Source organism: Neomonachus schauinslandi, chromosome 4 (genome assembly GCF_002201575.2).
Source record: "Neomonachus schauinslandi chromosome 4, ASM220157v2, whole genome shotgun sequence".
Taxonomy (NCBI): Eukaryota; Metazoa; Chordata; class Mammalia; order Carnivora; family Phocidae; genus Neomonachus; species Neomonachus schauinslandi.
Genome location: NC_058406.1, coordinates 35464706 through 35480836, shown reverse-complemented (window position 1 = coordinate 35480836; position 16131 = coordinate 35464706). Strand labels below are relative to the sequence as shown.

Genomic DNA, 16131 nt, shown 5'->3' with positions numbered 1-16131 from the left:
GACTTGTTAATTTTAGCCATTCTCACTGGTGTGAGGTGGTATCTCATTGTGGTTTTGATTTGTATTTCCCTGATGCCAAGTGATGTTGAGCATTTTTTCATATGTCTGTTGGCTATTTGGATGTCTTTGGATAAATGTCTGTTCATGTCTTCTGCCTATTTCTTTACTGGATTTTTTGGGTGTTGAGTTTGAGAAGTTCTTTACAGATTTTGGATACTAGCCCTTTATCTGATAGGACATTTGCAAATATCTTCTCCCATTATGTAGGCTGCCTTTTAATTTTGTTGACTATTTCTCTTGCTGTGCAAAAGCTTTTTATCTTGATGAAGTCCCAATAATTAATTTTTGCCTTTGTTTCTCTTGTCTTTGGAGATGTGTCTAGCAAGAAGTTGCTGCAGCCAAGGTCACAGAGGTTGCTGCCGGGGTTCTCCTCTAGGATTTTTATGGATTCCTATCTCAGATTTAGAGGTCTTTCATCCATTTTATTTTTGTGTATGGTGTAAGAAAGTGGTCTAGTTTCATTCTTCTGCATGTGGCTGTCCAATTTCCTAACACCATTTGTTGAAGAGACTTTTTTTTTTTCCCATTGGATATTCTTTCCTGCTTTATTGAAGATTAGTTGACCACAGAGCTGAGGGTCATCCATTTCTGGGTTCTCTATTCTGTTCCACTGATCTCTGTGTCTGTTTTTGTGCCAGTACCATACTGTCTTGATGATGACAGCTTTGTAATACAGCTTGAAGTCCAGAATTGTGATGCCTCCAGCTTTGGTTTTCTTTTTCAACATTACTTTGGCTATTCAGGGTCTTTTCTGGTTCCATACAAATTTTAGGATTGTTTGTTCCAGCTCTGTGAAAAATGCTGACAGTATTTTGATAGGGATTGCACTGAATGAGTAGATTGCTTTGGATAGCACATTTTAACAATATTTGTTCTTCCAATCCATGAGGATGGAATATTTTTCCATTTCTTTGCGTCTTCCTCAATTTCTTTCATAAGTGTTCTATAGTTTTCAGAGTACAGATCCTTTTACCTCTTTGGTTAGGTTTATTCCTAGGTATCTTATGGGTTTTGGTGTAATTGTAAATGGGATCGATTCCTTGATTTCTCTTTCTTCTGCATCATTGTTAGAGTATAGAAATGCAACTGACTTCTGTGCATTGATTTTATATCCTGCCACTAATTCCTGTATCAGTTCTAGCAATTTTCTGGTGGAGTCTTTTGGGTTTTCTAAATAGATTATCATGTTATCTGCGAAGAGTTGAAAGTTTGACTTCTTCTTTACTGATTTGGATGCCTTTTATTTCTTTCTGTTGTCTGACTGCCGAGGCTAGGACTTCCAGTATTATGTTGAACAACAGTGGGGAGAGTGGACATCCTTGTGTTCCTAACCTTCCTTAGGGGAAAAGCTCTGTTATTTTCCTATTGAGGATGATATTTGCTGTGGGTTTCTGCATATGGCTTTTATGATATTGAGGTATGTTCCCTCTATCCCTACATGGCGGAGAGTTTTTATCAAGAAAGGATGCTGTATCTTGTCAAATGCTTTTTCTGTTATCTACTGAGAGGATCATATGGTTCTTGTCCTTTCTTTTATTAATGTAGTGTATCACATTGATTGATTTGTGAATGCTGAACCATCCTTTCAGCCCAGGAATAAATCTCACTTGGTCATGGTAAATAATCCTTTTAATGTACTACTGGATCCTATTAGCTAATATCTTGGTGAGAATTTATGCATCCATGTTCACCAGGGATATTGGTCCGTAATTCTTTTTGGTGGGGTCTTTGTCTGGTTTTGGGATCAAGGTAATGCTGGCCTCACAGAAGGAGTTTGGAAGTTTTCCTTCCATTTCTATTTTTTTAAACAGTTTCAGAACAATAGGTATTAATTCTTCTTTAAATGTTTGGTAAAATTTCACTGGGAGGCTATTTGGCCCTGGGCTCTTGTTTGTTTGATTACTGATTCAGTTTCTTTGCTGGTTATGGGTCTGTTCAGGTTTTCTGTTTCTTCCTGTTTCAGTTTTGGTAGTTTGTATGTTTCTAGGAATGTATCCATCTCTTCCAGATTGCTCTGACATATAATTGCTCACAATATATTCTTATAATTGTTTGTATTTCTTTGGTGTTGGTTGTGATCTGTCCTCTTTCATTCATGATTTTATTTATTTGGATTCTTCCTCTTTTCTTTTTTGATAAGTCTGTCTAGGGGCTTATCGATCTTATTAATTCTTTCAAAGAAACAGCTCCTAGTTTAATTGATCTGTTCTACAGTTTTTTTTTTTATTCTATATCATTGATTTCTGCTCTAATCTTTATTATTTCTCTTCTTCTGCTGGATTTAGGCTTTATTTGCTGTTCTTTTTCCAGCTCCTTTAGGTGTAAGCTTAGGTTGTGTATTTGAGACTTTTCTTGTTTCTTGAGGAAGACCTGTATTGCTATACTTCCTTCTTAGGACTGCCTTTGCTGCATCCCAAAGGTTCTGAACTGTCGTGTTTTCATTTTCATTTTGCTTCCATGTATTTTTTTAATTCTTCTTTAATTTCCTGGTTGACCCATTCATTCTTTAATAGGATGCTCTTTAACCTCCATGTATTTGTGGTCCTTCCAAATTTTTTCCTGTGGTTGACTTCAAGTTTTAAAGCATTGTGGTTTAAAAATATGCATGGTTGGGCACCTGAGTGGCTCAGTCGTTAAGCATCTGCCTTCGGCTCAGGTCATGATCCCAGGGTCCTGGGATCGAGTCCCACATCAGGCTCCCTGCTCGGCGGGAAGCCTGCTCTCCCTCTCCCACTCCCCCTGCTTGTGTTCCTGCTCTCACTTTCTCTGTCTCTGTCAAATAAATAAATAAAATCTTTAAAAAAAATATGCATGATATAATCTCAATCTTTTTGTGCCAGTTGAGACCTGATTTGTGACCCAGTATGTGACCTATTCTGGAGAATGTTCCATGTGTACTCGAGAAGAAATGTATATTCTGCTGCTTTAGGATGAAATGCTCTGAATATATCTGTTAAGTCCATCTGGTCCAGTGTGTCATTCAAAGCCCTTGTTTCCTTCTTGATCTTCTGCTTAGATGATCTGTTTATTGCTGTGAGTGGGGTGTTAAAGTCTCCTACTATTATTGTATTATTACCAAGGAGTTTCTTTAATTTTGTTATTGATTATATATTTGGCTGCTCCCAAGTTAGGGGCATAAAGATTTACAACTGTTAGATCTTTTTGTTGGATAGACCCTTTATTATGATACAGTGTCCTTCTTCATCTCTTATTACAGTCTTTGGTTTAAAATCTAGTTTGTCTGATATAATGATGGCTACTCCAGCTTTCTTTTGAGGTCCATTGGCATGATAAATGGTTTTCCAGTGCCTTACTTTCAATGTGGAGGTATCTTTGAGTCTAAAATGAGTCTCTTGTAAGCAGCATATAAATGGATCTTGTTTTTTTAACCCATTCTGATACTTATGTCTGTTGATTGGAGCATTCAGTCCATTTACATTCAGAGTAATTATTGAAGGATATGAATTAAGGCCACTGTATTACCTATAAAGTCAATGTTCCTGTAGATAGTCTCTATTCCTTTCTGGTCTTTGTTACTTTTGTGCTCTCTCTCTGCTCAAAGGATCCCCTTTAATATTTTTTGCAGGGCTGGTTTAGTGTTCACAAATTCCTTTAGTTTTCGTTTGTTTTGGAAACTCTTTATCTCTCCTATTCTGAATGACAGCCTTACTGGATAAAGTATTCTAGGCTGCATATTCAACTTAGCATGTTGAATATATCATGCCAGTCCTTTCTGGCCTGCCAGGTCTCTGTGGACAGGTCTGCTGCCAGCCTTATATGTCTACCCCTGTAGGTTAAGGACCTCTTGTCCCGAGCTGCTTTCAGGATTTTCTCTTCATTTTTGAAATTCGCAAGTTCACTATTATATGTTGAGGTGTTGACCTATTTTTATTGATTTTGAGGCGGTTCTCTGTGCCTCCTGAACTTGAAGCCTGTTTCCTTCCCCAGAGTAGGGAAGTTCTCAGCTATAATTTGTTCAAATAAACCTTCTGCCCCTTTCTCCTGCTCCTAATCTTCTGGGACCTCTATTATCTGGATATTATTTTGCTTCATGGAATTGCTGAATTCTCTAAGTCTCCCTTCGTGATCCAGTAGTTTTCTTTCTCTCTTCTTTTCAGCTTCCTTATTTTCCATCATTTTATCTTCCATATCACTGACTCACTCTTCTGCCTCATTCATTCTCGTTTTTATAGCCTTCAGTGGGGCTGCATCTTGGTAATAGCATTTTTAATTTCAGCCTGCCTAGATATTAGTTCTTTTATTTCTACAGTAAAGGATTCTATAGTGTCTTCTATGCTTTTTTCAAGCCCAGCTAATATCTTTATAATCGTTGTTTTAAATTCTAGTTCAGACATCTTACTTATATCTGTATTGATTAAATTCCTGGCAATGAGTACTACCCTATTCTTTCTTTTGGGTTGAATTTCTCCATCTTGTCATTTTGTCCAGAAAAGAAGAAAGAAGGAAAAAAATAAGAACAACAACAACAGAAAAACAAACAAATAAACCAGAACAAAAACAAAAACAAAACAAGAAACAAAGAAACAAAACAAAACAAAAAACTAGATCCTGGGTGTGTTTTGGTCCGCTTGTTACAAGAAACTAGATCCCAAAATAAGAAAGAAGGAAAAACTTATATATACATACAAAAATAAAATACAATGAAACACAAAATATACATAATGTATATATAAAAATAAAAATTTAAAAATAATTGAATAAAAATCTTTAAAAAATATAAAAAAGAATTGAAAAAATAATAACTGAAAAAAATACTGAAAGAATAAAGAATTAAAAAAAAAATCAAAACAATGAATACTATATACTGTTTTCCCCAAGAGCTGAAGCTTTGTAGCCCTCTATGATCAGTATACTTGATGCAAGCCAGTTGTTTGAGCTGCTCTTCTGGGGGAGAGGCCTGTTGCACTAATTCTCAGGTGCACTTGCCCTAGTGGAAATTCACCTTCAGTGCACAGGGAGGCAGGGCCTGGTGTAGGCAGCTCCGGATTCTACTATGTGGTGCTGTTTTGCTCCCTGAAGGCTTTCAAGCACTGACAGGAGGGATGAAAATGGTGGCACCCTGATCTCTAGCCCTGGAGCTGAAAGTTCGTGCCCCCCTCCCCACTTTGGTGAGCCCTCACGGAAAAGCAGTCAATCACTCTTGTCTCCCTGGTTTCCCTTAGAACTCTGTGTTCACCTGGCCTGTGCCTGAGTGTTTTTATCTGAGTGAGTTTCAAAACTCCAAATTTTTTTTTTTTTTAAGATTTACTTATTTGAGAGAGAGAGAGAGAGCACACAGAGGGAGAGGGAGAAGCAGACTCCCCACTGAGCAGGGAGCCCAATGCGGGCCTCAATCCCAGGACCCTGCAATCATGACCTGAGCCGAAGGCAGATGCTTAACTGACCGAGCCACCCAGGCGCCCCTCAAAACTCCAAATTTTATGGACACCTGCAGCATGAACCAGTGCTCTTTCTCCCAGGGGAGGGGGCGGGTCTCGCCTCACTTCTGCCGTTTGCTGGACCCCTGCCAGTAAAGCGGTCCCATGACTGCACAGCGGTTCACAGTTTATGGCAACACAGAGCAGAAAGCTGGCACCTAGCCTTGCTGTTCTTAGCCATTTTCCCCACTCTTGTGCCTGGGAACTCTGCCTCACTCAGGCACCCCCATTCTTCTTGTGACCCCGGGGATCCTGAGACCACGCTGTGGACCTTGGGATTCTACCCCACTTTGCCACCTAAGCACCTTTAACCCAGGGACATATCCCACTGCAGCAGACTTCTGAAAGTTCCGATTTTGTGCTCTGCTGCTTATAATACTTTGTGGTAGGCTCCTTAAGCAGGCTCCCTTCCCTCCACCGTATCCTGCCATATCACCCCGGATTCAAATCTCCACCCCTCCTACCTTCTAAAAAGTGGTCACCTTTCTACTTGCAGAATTGCAGCATCTCTTTTCTCAGATCTCCAATTGATTTCACAGGTATTCAGAATGATCTGAAACTATCTAGCTGTATTCAAGGGACCAGACAAACTTAGGGTCCCTTACTCCTTGGCCATCTTAACTCCACACCCCACTCCTAAACGTCTTTATACAGGATCAAGCATAACAGCATGATTCCCCAGCTGTCCACTGTGCGCTCTTCTTCACTCTTCCTCTCTAAAGCCTGCTCCAAGGCTAGAAAACATAGACCATGGGGAGCAGAGAAATAACAGCTCACACTTACTGAGTGCTTACTATGTCCTGGGCATAGTTAGAAAAGTTTAATGCTCATTAATCTTGACAAACTCTCTATGTGATAAATACTCTCATTATCCCAAATTACAGATGAGGCATATGGAGCTCAGAGAAGTTAAATCATCTGTCCAGGGTCACATAACTAGTAAATGGTAGAAGCAGATTTGAAACCATTTAGTCTGGTTCCAGAATGTGTGTCCTTCCTTACTGCTATGCTTCACTATGTATGTCAAGAGGGAAAGCACAGGGCTTCATACCATTTCCCTAAGCCACCCATGTGTGTCCAGGAGACTATACCGGAGTCTAGAAAAAGGACACTCTCAGAAGAGCAGGGAAGCACCACACACCGCAGCCCCTGGACTCAGAGGAATAGGTAGACGCAGGGAAGTCTGGACAAGAGGCTTGAGGGCTCCATGCTCCTTGTTGTCATGGACAGGAAAACTGTGTCAGTGCCCTGGTTCTGACAGAGCTGGCTATGTTCTGCAGGAACAGGGCCTGTCATGAGGTGAGGTCAGAGCTTATAGGCATGCCGTGGTCAAAAAGAAATGCAAATGGAAAATAAGACCCTAGGTTCCACATACACAACGGTTTCTAGCCAAACCACAGAGCTGCGAAGACTTTTTCTCAGCTATCGCAGGAGAGTAATTTGCCTTCCTTCCTCAGCAGTTTCCTGCTTGGAAACTCTGTCTCCCACCTTCCTGCTCCCTCCGGCCAGCCTCCTGCCAGTCCAGCACACCGGTCTGTGCACACTCCGGGCTTGGTGATGAGGCACTGCTTAAGAAATCTGCATAGAATGAACATGCCTTCCGATAGCCAATCCCGTTCTGCAGGGACTCTAACTCAAGGCCCTGATGCGCATGGTTAGAGACAAGGTCCCAGTTCTCTCCTTCCCCATAACATATGGGGGGAACACCTTTTTAACATCTCCCCCTAGATGCCTCCCCAGGGAGTGGAGAAATAGAGGCCCTCCAAATATGAGCCCCAAACTCAGTCCTCTGTTGCCGCCTCTTCTCCAGCAGTCTGACAGCCTGGCGCTTGTCTCCTCCTCCTCCTGGGTGCCTTTCTGCTCTTCTTGATTACCTCTGATGAGAGCACTCCATCCCCTCACCCCCAGTCTTCCCACAGGGGCAGCCATCCTCAGGATCCTTACCTTAGGGAATCTTTCTTTGTATACATGATTCATCATTATTATTTCACTGTCGAAGGAAACTGGGGACCGTCCAGGACTAAATAAGAAAGACACATTGTGTTATTTTAGTGCCATGGAACTCTCAAGAAGAAAGATGACCATCCCCAGAGTCCCTGCCCTCCCACTGTCTGCCGCACTCCCACCTTAATGAGTGCTGAGTTCTGGAGTCTTCCTTTTTCCTGAAGCTCCCAGCACACCTTGTTTAGCTCAAAATGGTGCCATCTGGAACCAGGCTACCTTCCTGTAAGAAGCCTGACTTTCACAAAGACCTCTGCCAGGGCCTGAAAGGCCTAGAAAGGACAAAACCACTCCTGAGCCTACTGGTGGCTTTCCTAGGATGACCTCCCCCAGAACAGAACTCTCTGGGTCTTCTTTGCTTTGGCCAGTGGGGTTTTGAGTATATCCCAGCATGTTCTAGGAGTCAAATCAAATCAAACCACCACCAGAAACACCAAAGGAAGACCATGTATACCTGTATCCTTTTCCAAACAAGCTGCAGCCAATGAGGCCAATCCAGCCTGCAGTGAGTTATTAGCCTGGGTCATCTAAATCTTCCTCTTTGGCCCATGTGCAGTTACATCTTCTTAAAGGATTTCAAAGTTTGATCCACAGAAATGAATGGATATTTGAGTCCTGCCCAGTTTGGTGCCCCTGACATATGACCTAAGTTGAGCTCGGTTCAGAATTGTTCTCTGCCTTTCCTCCCTGGAGTGAGCCACGGTCTGCTTGCTGTATCAGTATGCATTACCAAGTATTTTAAGAGTAATATAGCAGGGATTTCCCTGATACACTATATTCTTCTCAGTCTCATATGGCCTAAAATGAACCTTTTACCCTGTGCATTGCGCAAAGCACCGATTCAGGTATTCCTATGAGCGAAACAAAGAAAGGCACTGAGATCCACACTCCTCAAAAACTCATTTGTGTTTTTGATCCTTTGCACAACAGTCCCTGTGATCATCTTCATTAGTCTCTGAACTTGAACCCATCTTTGTGGTCTGGCTCAGCTTACTCCCTGATACTCAGGGAATATAATCCCTGAGGAGATTCTTCGTGGCAGGCCCTGCTCCTCTGGGTTCCCACCCCGAACATATTAGCCAATTAATCATTTCCTAGGAGCTCTGGAAAACTGACCTCAGTCACTAAAGCCAGGCCCATTTTAATTTCCATCCTCTTCCTTAACCTGGAATTTTGGCATAATTTTAAACCAGCTAATGCCAAAGAAAAGAGCTAATTAATCAAAGGAATTCATAGATAAATCAGCTGCTAAGGTTTGTTTGGTTTGATGAGCCCAGGTGATTCAGGGAAATGAGTGAGATTCAGATGGGCATTTCATTCTGCTTCTGAAATGGGCTTCTTCCCCAAGTCAGCCACAAGTGTCTTCAGCAGCACCTTTTGTAGCTGGCTTAGTTCCTATACCCTGGGCCTGTGGGTTCTGCAGCCAGGTAACTATCAGAATGGACGATACTATTACTCTCCTTTTGCTAAGTGGAGTTTAAAGTATATTCCCACTGCTAACTACCCTCAAAGGGAAAAGAGAGGGACCACTTGACAGGGTCATCAGGTGTGCCTGAGTATCACTGACCTTGGCTCATTTGAGCTAAGCTCTGGGTTGGCAAGCTACGGCCCACAGACCAAATCTGGCCCACTGCCTGTCTTCGTAAATAAAGTTTATGAGATGTCTGTGGATGCTTTCAAACTATAACAGCAGAGTTAAGTAGTTGCCACAGAGACTGTATGGCATACAAAGCTTCAATTATTTACTCTCTTGCCCTTTATAACTGTTTGCCTATTCCTACGCTGTGCAGAAAAGCCGAGCTCCACAGGCCCTGGGGTAGCAGGCAGAGAGGAGCCCTCACCTGAGGCTGCGAGAGCGGGGCCGCATGGCCGGAGACTGCCGTCCCTCCTCATCTGGTACACTCTCTGTGCTGAAATGCTTCGTCAAAAAGTGCAGCTCATCGGCTGTAGGCTGGAAGGGCAACTGGTGCAGCTTTTCCTGTGAGGAACATGATGACTAGAGAGAAAAACATTAACAAGCAGCATTACAGACATGTCTCAGGGCAGTCCAGGCACAGGGAGGACTTCCCAAAGCTAACCCACAGCAGGCCTTCTTTGCCTTGCTCCTTTTCGCCTCCATTGTGCACGATTCCCCTCTCTACTCCTTCCGAGGCTTCAGTCCTGAGGAAGCCAAGATACTAGGAACCTTCATGAGTCTGGCAGGCAGTTGGATCCGGGCATTCACAAGGTGTGGGTGTCCGTAACTACCTAGGGAACCTCTTTTGGTGGCAAAAAGGAGATTCTTCTGCATGGATGCTTTACCCTCAGTGAAGCTTTTGGCTAGTTGGAATGGCAAGTAATTAATAAATCATGCTTCCCGGCTTAGGAATTGTCCCAGGTATACTCAGCCTACATATGAAATCCCTGGAAGTTTTCCCTTCCACAGTGCTGGGAGAACTCAGTAATGTTTCCTTTCGGCTGTTACCCAAAGGGCAACTGGCACAGCTGAGGCTAGGAAGACTGTGGCCATACTCTAGGGACACAAGTAGGCAAGAAAATCTGGCAGGGAAGAAAATTACTTTTAGATCTGGAACCCAAAGATTAGACGTGACCTGAAAATGACGGAGAATTCCAAACAGGGCCCAATGACTGAGATTCCAGACAAGAGCCCACTGCCAACCACGACAGACCATGTGAGGGAGCGAGCCATGCTCCTGCAGGCATCTCAGAGATGCAGCGACCGCGGTGACAGCCTAGTACAGCACCAGAATCGGGGAAGGCCCCCTTTCCTGACAAAACTGGCTAAGAGAGCAGGCAAGTCTAACATCATTGGCTCAGTTTCTGTTCATCAACTGATGAAGGATCTGGGGTTTAAATATCCAAATCCATTTAGAGTCAAAGCTGCAGCACCACACTAAGAAAATTCGCTTGCCACAAGTAAGTCTCAATACCAAGTGAGAAATCAGACTTTTTGGGGGGGCAAACAGCACAGGCTTCTGTCATGGAATGAGATAATACAGGAAGCTCTAAACAGCTTGGGGGAGGTCTCCCCAGGGCTCTGTCTTGGCCACATTTTGGAAAATGGGTTGCACAGAAGCTGTAAAAAGTATCTTCACCCAACTGCCACTGACAGGAAGTAAAATTTTTGTATCCCAATAAAATAAGCAGCAGCCATGGGTTGAGTCTATTAAAATTTACTGAACAGGTATATATTATATATATAATATGACTCTTGCCTTAGGTCTAAAAAGTCACCTGTCCGGTAAAGGTTTATAGGGAAAGCGGTATTTACCAGGGAAAGATCTGAAGCTTAACTGCCGCTAAAAGACCAATAAGACCTTTGGATTACTTTATGAGTTATATCTAGGTCAAGGGAGGAAATGATACTCCTTCTACCTGCTTGGGAGTCACAAATGTCAACAAGCTGCCCTGGGAAGACTGGAAGAATGGTGGAGGACATGGGGAACGGGCCACCCAGTGTGCTGCCCGACCCAGCCTGCAAAGCCTACCGTACTTACTATTTGGCTCTTTACAGAAAGAGTTTGCCAACCTTGTCATCCTGGCTTCAGTTAAAACTTGCTCAATGAGGAAGACTCATTTTACGGTCAATTGTGCATAGCAGCAATTAGGACATCTGTTGTGTTTTAGGCTAAAACCTTCTCTAAAAAAACATAACTAGAAGTTTTAGAGACAGGCCCAGCTTTTTTGCTGATACACATCAAACTTGAATATCAAATAATCATCCTTCCCTTCTTTTTTTGAAAGGAAAAGGTGAAAGAGGAGAAAGAGGGTCCATCAGGCCTTTGGGACATGGGAGGGGTTATCTGCTCTTGGTTGCAGTTCTAGAAGTAAGATGAAGGAAGCAGGGGAACCATGTTTAGGATCCTCCACATCTGGCAAAGCAAAAGTCCATCCTCAAGCCCTCCTCTGACTCCACTTGGAAAAACTGATGCCCAGAGAGCATGCTGGTTAGTTCTTTCCAAAGGTGTTCAATGTTTATATCTGGCTATGGCTGTTAAGGGCCACCACTGCCCCACTAAGCCTCATCTCCAAACAACCTCTCTGAATTTGGCCTTGGAGGAAAAATTGAGAACTACTTTGCAATCCCATAGGGATAGGCAGCAATAATCTGTAGGGAAGTACTTCCTTGGGATGAAGGAAGCAAAGCCACAGATTTGGCTACTTACTGAGACAGTAGAGCTAGGAGTGTTGGTTCCATAACCTGAAGAAGGCAAAGAGGCCAAAGACCAGCGCCGTCCATCAGTCCTATGTAAAATTAAGAATATTAGGCAGTTTCTACAGGACCCCACCCTGAGCCCTGGACCTGCCTGTCTTTCCACCAGCACTGTTTTGGGCAGTTGGCTCACAGGTAGGCTCTTCCTTGTCTCTAGACAGTACTGCTTGGTCTAGTACATGCTTTCACATCTCTTTCCTACATGAGGCCTATGGTCATGAGTTTTCCACTGCAAAGACAAACATCTCTAACTAAAAAGGAGTCTGTGACTTTGAATAAGAACATCCGTTATATAATACTGTGGTTCTGAAATAAAAATCTTCATACTCTCAACGTAGTCACATGTATTTATTTATTTATGCAACGTATTCACTTTTAGAGAAGCAATGACAGAGGACTCTAGCTGAAGGGATCACCACAAGGACAGAACTGCCACTGAAATACAGCTATTCCTTTTTTTTGAAGGCTCCATGTGAAAGGCTCTTTGGTCTTTCCCAGGCCACTGGATTGATGAAGAAGAAGTGGACCACCATCTGAGTCTGAGTATGAACCAATCATTGGCAAACAGTCCAAGGTTACTTAAGATCCATTAGGACCCATAAAACCAGTCTTTGAGAATGTTCGTAAAGAGTGGTAGTAACCTCATGAAGAGACAGCCAGGTGGCATACCCTTGGCTGTATCATATAAGATTTTGGAGCAGGTTTCCTGCTGCTCTTGAAAGGATGCACCCCAAAGTTCTCATCACAGAGAACTAGCTATTTGCTTTGCTGTGGACGAGAAAGATCAAGCAGGTATCTGGTGTGAAGCTTTTATTACATGGACAACTGATTCTTTCCTGGACTATGGGATGTGCTGTAACACAAGCGTTTTTTCTTGTGAAGCATGGGGGCATAGCCTGTTCTAGTTGAAGTTGGCGAAAATTTCTTTGCTGCTACCACGGAACTTTAGAACATTAGCAATGGAGGACCTTTAGAATTTAAATACCCTCAATCTTCAGAGAAAACACTATAACCCAGGGATTTGGTGATTTAGTCCAGGCTTCACAGTTCAGGGAGGTGGAGAGAGGCAAGGAGAGGAAGGAGAAAAAAGAGGACTCAATCTTGCCAGGGCTTCCCCTTTTGAAGCACTCCTCCCCACTCCCACCAATACCGAGCAGCTTTTCCTACTAGACTCTGCAAGGGGACAGCATAGGGTTCCATGCTACATGCACCTGATTCAAACTTCATGCTACCCAGGCAGCTAGCTCGGCTGGAACCTAGTCTCTGAGGCAAAGAAATGGCCAGGAAGCTGCTCAAACATGATGTTCTCTCTGACCTCTTTTGTTGGGTCCTGGGAGCTCTATACAAGAAAGCAAGTCAATTCCAGGAAAACAGAGCTCAGCAAAGATAGCACTAGTCTAACTTAGGGAGGAATTTCCCAAACCCTTGTCAAATAGACTTTTTCACAGATCATCTTTCCTTCTTTAGAAAGAAATGGAAACCAACTGCAGGGCAGCCAGTTTTCTGTAATCTGAAGAGCAAGGGCTACCACAGTCAGAAAGAAATGCCACTATAGGATGCCTCCATTTCCTCTGCCTGGTCATCTCACTGGGTGACCGAGGAATTTGTGGGGATGAGGGTGACTTGTCCCTAGGCTCAGAAACTTGGAACTATTAGCAATTCCTGCCTCCAAGTATATGAGCTCTGAGCCTTGGTTCCAGCAGGGGGTTCCCTTAGGGCCTCTTTGATAGATATGAAAGGCCAAATGTTCATACCCACAGTCAGAGAAGACTCATCACAACCAGTTCTCACCAAGCACAACACCACAAACCATATTGTCTGGCCATGCATAGCAGTTTCCCAGCCCCTCTCCCCATCATGTCCACTATTACCTGTCTGCTCTGTGGCCATGGCTGTAGTGAAAAGACATATATGACAGTGAGAATCAAATGGAACCAAGGAGACTGATCTGTTTGACCCCTGGCATTTGGTCACCCTTGGCAAGAGCAAACTTTCTGTTTAGGATTGTGTGTATGTAGGGGCGCCTGGGTGGCTCAGCCGTTAAGCGTCTGCCTTCGGCTCAGGTCATGATCTCAGGGTCCTGGGATCGAGCCCCGCATTGGGGTCCCTGCTCCACGGGAAGCCTGCTTCTCCCTCTCCCACTCCCCTTGCTTGTGTTCCCTCTCTCGCTGTGTCTCTCTCTGCCAAATAAATAAAATCTTAAAAAAAAAAAAAAAGGATTATATGTTTGAAGTGAAATTGCAGGATTGATGGATCTATCCTTAGCATTTCATTAAATCTATTTTGTGTGATATTCCAAACCCATGTGATCCTACAAGGTTCAAGCCTGACCTCAGTAACCTAGCAAACACAATTCCTGAGTACCCTATTTGGCAGGGTTGAAGTCTTCTTCCCTACCCCTACTAATACCTAGCTGCTTTTCCTACTATGTCCTGTTAAGAGAACAGCCCAGAGTTCCATGTTCCATACACATGATTCAAACTTCATGCCACCTAGCACAGCTCTTTTTGGATTGTAATACCCGGCCCCGAAATCCCCTAGCTGATCCTATTCCTAAAGCCCTGATAATAAGGCAGACACAAGGGCACAAATGGAACATGCTATTCCTTCTGCCTACAATGGCCTACACCTGTGTCCTCACTTTCAACATGGCAGGCTCCCTCTTATCCTTCAGGTCTTAGCTTAAAAGTCAATCCCCTTCCGGGAGGCCTTACATGACCACCCTGTATAGATCCTCCAGCCCCATTCCCTTCCTCTGCTTTCATGCAGCATCATGTTCTTTCATTTCATGGTGCTTATCACAGTTTACAACTATAAACGCTTGCCTGTTCATTATTCTTCCCCATCACTCGTTCAACCAAAGAGCACTGAATAAGTGCTTATTATACACCAGGAGACACAGCTTTCCAATATTAACGAATCTCTATTAAAGGCACTTTTATTCTGGTTGAGGAGTAAGAGTAAAACCTTGGGTCTCCCTGGGATGAGAGGCCATTTTCTCATTGATCACACTAGGATAGCTCTCAGTCAGGAGTATAATGTTTTGGAACATACCCTCAGGAAACCAGGGACTTGTGCTTAGGATTATAAAAACAAATCCACTTCTTATATCTACTTGCCATTCAAATATCTAAAGGTAAATACCTAGGGCATCTAGAAAGCAAAATTTGAACAAGATGAGGAAAGCAATGCTGATGGCTAGTAGCCCAAGGTAACACACTTGGAAGGGCAGTGCCTCAAAAGAGGAAGCTAACATTTAACTAACATTCATGCAAATGCCACATACACATTAGTCACAGAGGTTTTCTATCAACTTACCTACGGGCAGGAACAAAGGAAAAGTGAGCAGGTGCATTTGGAGAGAAATTCCGGGGGCTATCCAAAGGACTGTTACCTGTGGGTGGGGAAAGGAAAAGCAACCCTCTGTGAAGTCTTTCTGAGGAGGACTGAGCGACCTTTAGGGAAGAACTCTATCCCTCGCACTGGCAATTAGCACTCAGGTGGTTATGTTTTCAGGCCCCCGTCAGTTTAACAATTCTCTCTTTGTAAAAGTTTGGTAGCCCAGAGGTTTCTCCCTTGTTCCCAAGTTGCCTGTAACCATCTTATGTCTCTCAGACATCCATTCTAGTTACAGCAGCAACTTGCCAATTTCCTGCCCTCCTCAGAACACCTCAGGCTCCAATCTGCCTAGTCAAGTTAACCCAACTTTCCAAAGGCTTGAAGAATTCATTTGGTGCAGATGCTTAAACATTTCTTGAAAGGCAACAGGACTCCTTCCTGGTCTAAAAGTCTCTTGGATATATATCTCTGCACACTGCATCCAAGGCTAACCCAGAAATGTGCATGCTTAAGAGAAACTCAAGTTCTCCGGTGGGGACTTAAGATAGCAGCATTCCTTAAAAGACACCAAACACAAGTCCCCCAAGTCTGCAAAGCATGCCCAACCTCCTCATGGTATAGGAATTACTTCCATTCCCTTTTAGTTTTCACATGTTCCCTGTAACTTGCTAACATACAGCACAGAAGAAGGTTCAAATAAAACTTTGCTTACCTTTGCGCTAGTCACAATAGTTCTTGAGCCTAAGACTGCCATACTGTTCTGGCCTAACTTCCAGCTGGCAGTTAGCATTTAGAAGCTCCTAGCTGGCAGAAGCTGTCCATGTGTCTCTACCCAAAGGGCCATGCCAAAGTAAGCACCATACTATATGTTGTGCTGACCTCTCTGCCAATCTCTGTCCACCTCCCCACTTCTGTACTCACTTCCCACAGAGCACCTCTCTGTCTCAGTTACATAAAGGCATTCTTAGGGCGCCTGGCTGGCTCAGGCAGGGGGTGTACAACTCTTGATCTCAGGGTTGTGGGTTCAGGCCCCATGTTGGGCATACAGATTACTTAAAAATAAAATCTTAAATAAATAAA

At 43.4% G+C, this 16131-nt stretch overlaps 1 protein-coding gene across 3 annotated transcripts in view; it reads right to left on the bottom strand.

The window, feature by feature from the left end:
- MAST2 (microtubule associated serine/threonine kinase 2) overlaps nucleotides 1-16131 on the bottom strand; it is a 217296-nt gene that overhangs the window by 21565 nt on the left and 179600 nt on the right. For 2 of the 3 annotated variants that reach the window (XM_021683853.2, XM_044914017.1), the window contains exons 6-9: nucleotides 15031-15106; nucleotides 11666-11744; nucleotides 9341-9495; nucleotides 7443-7518 (exon numbers count right to left, since the gene is read on the bottom strand). In XM_021683853.2, coding sequence (XP_021539528.2) covers nucleotides 7443-7518; nucleotides 9341-9495; nucleotides 11666-11744; nucleotides 15031-15106 — 386 coding nt within the window. Of the gene's footprint in view, nucleotides 1-7442; nucleotides 7519-9340; nucleotides 9496-11665; nucleotides 11745-13583; nucleotides 13605-15030; nucleotides 15107-16131 lie in introns of all 3 variants that reach the window. The other variant, XM_044914016.1, reaches the window with a different exon arrangement.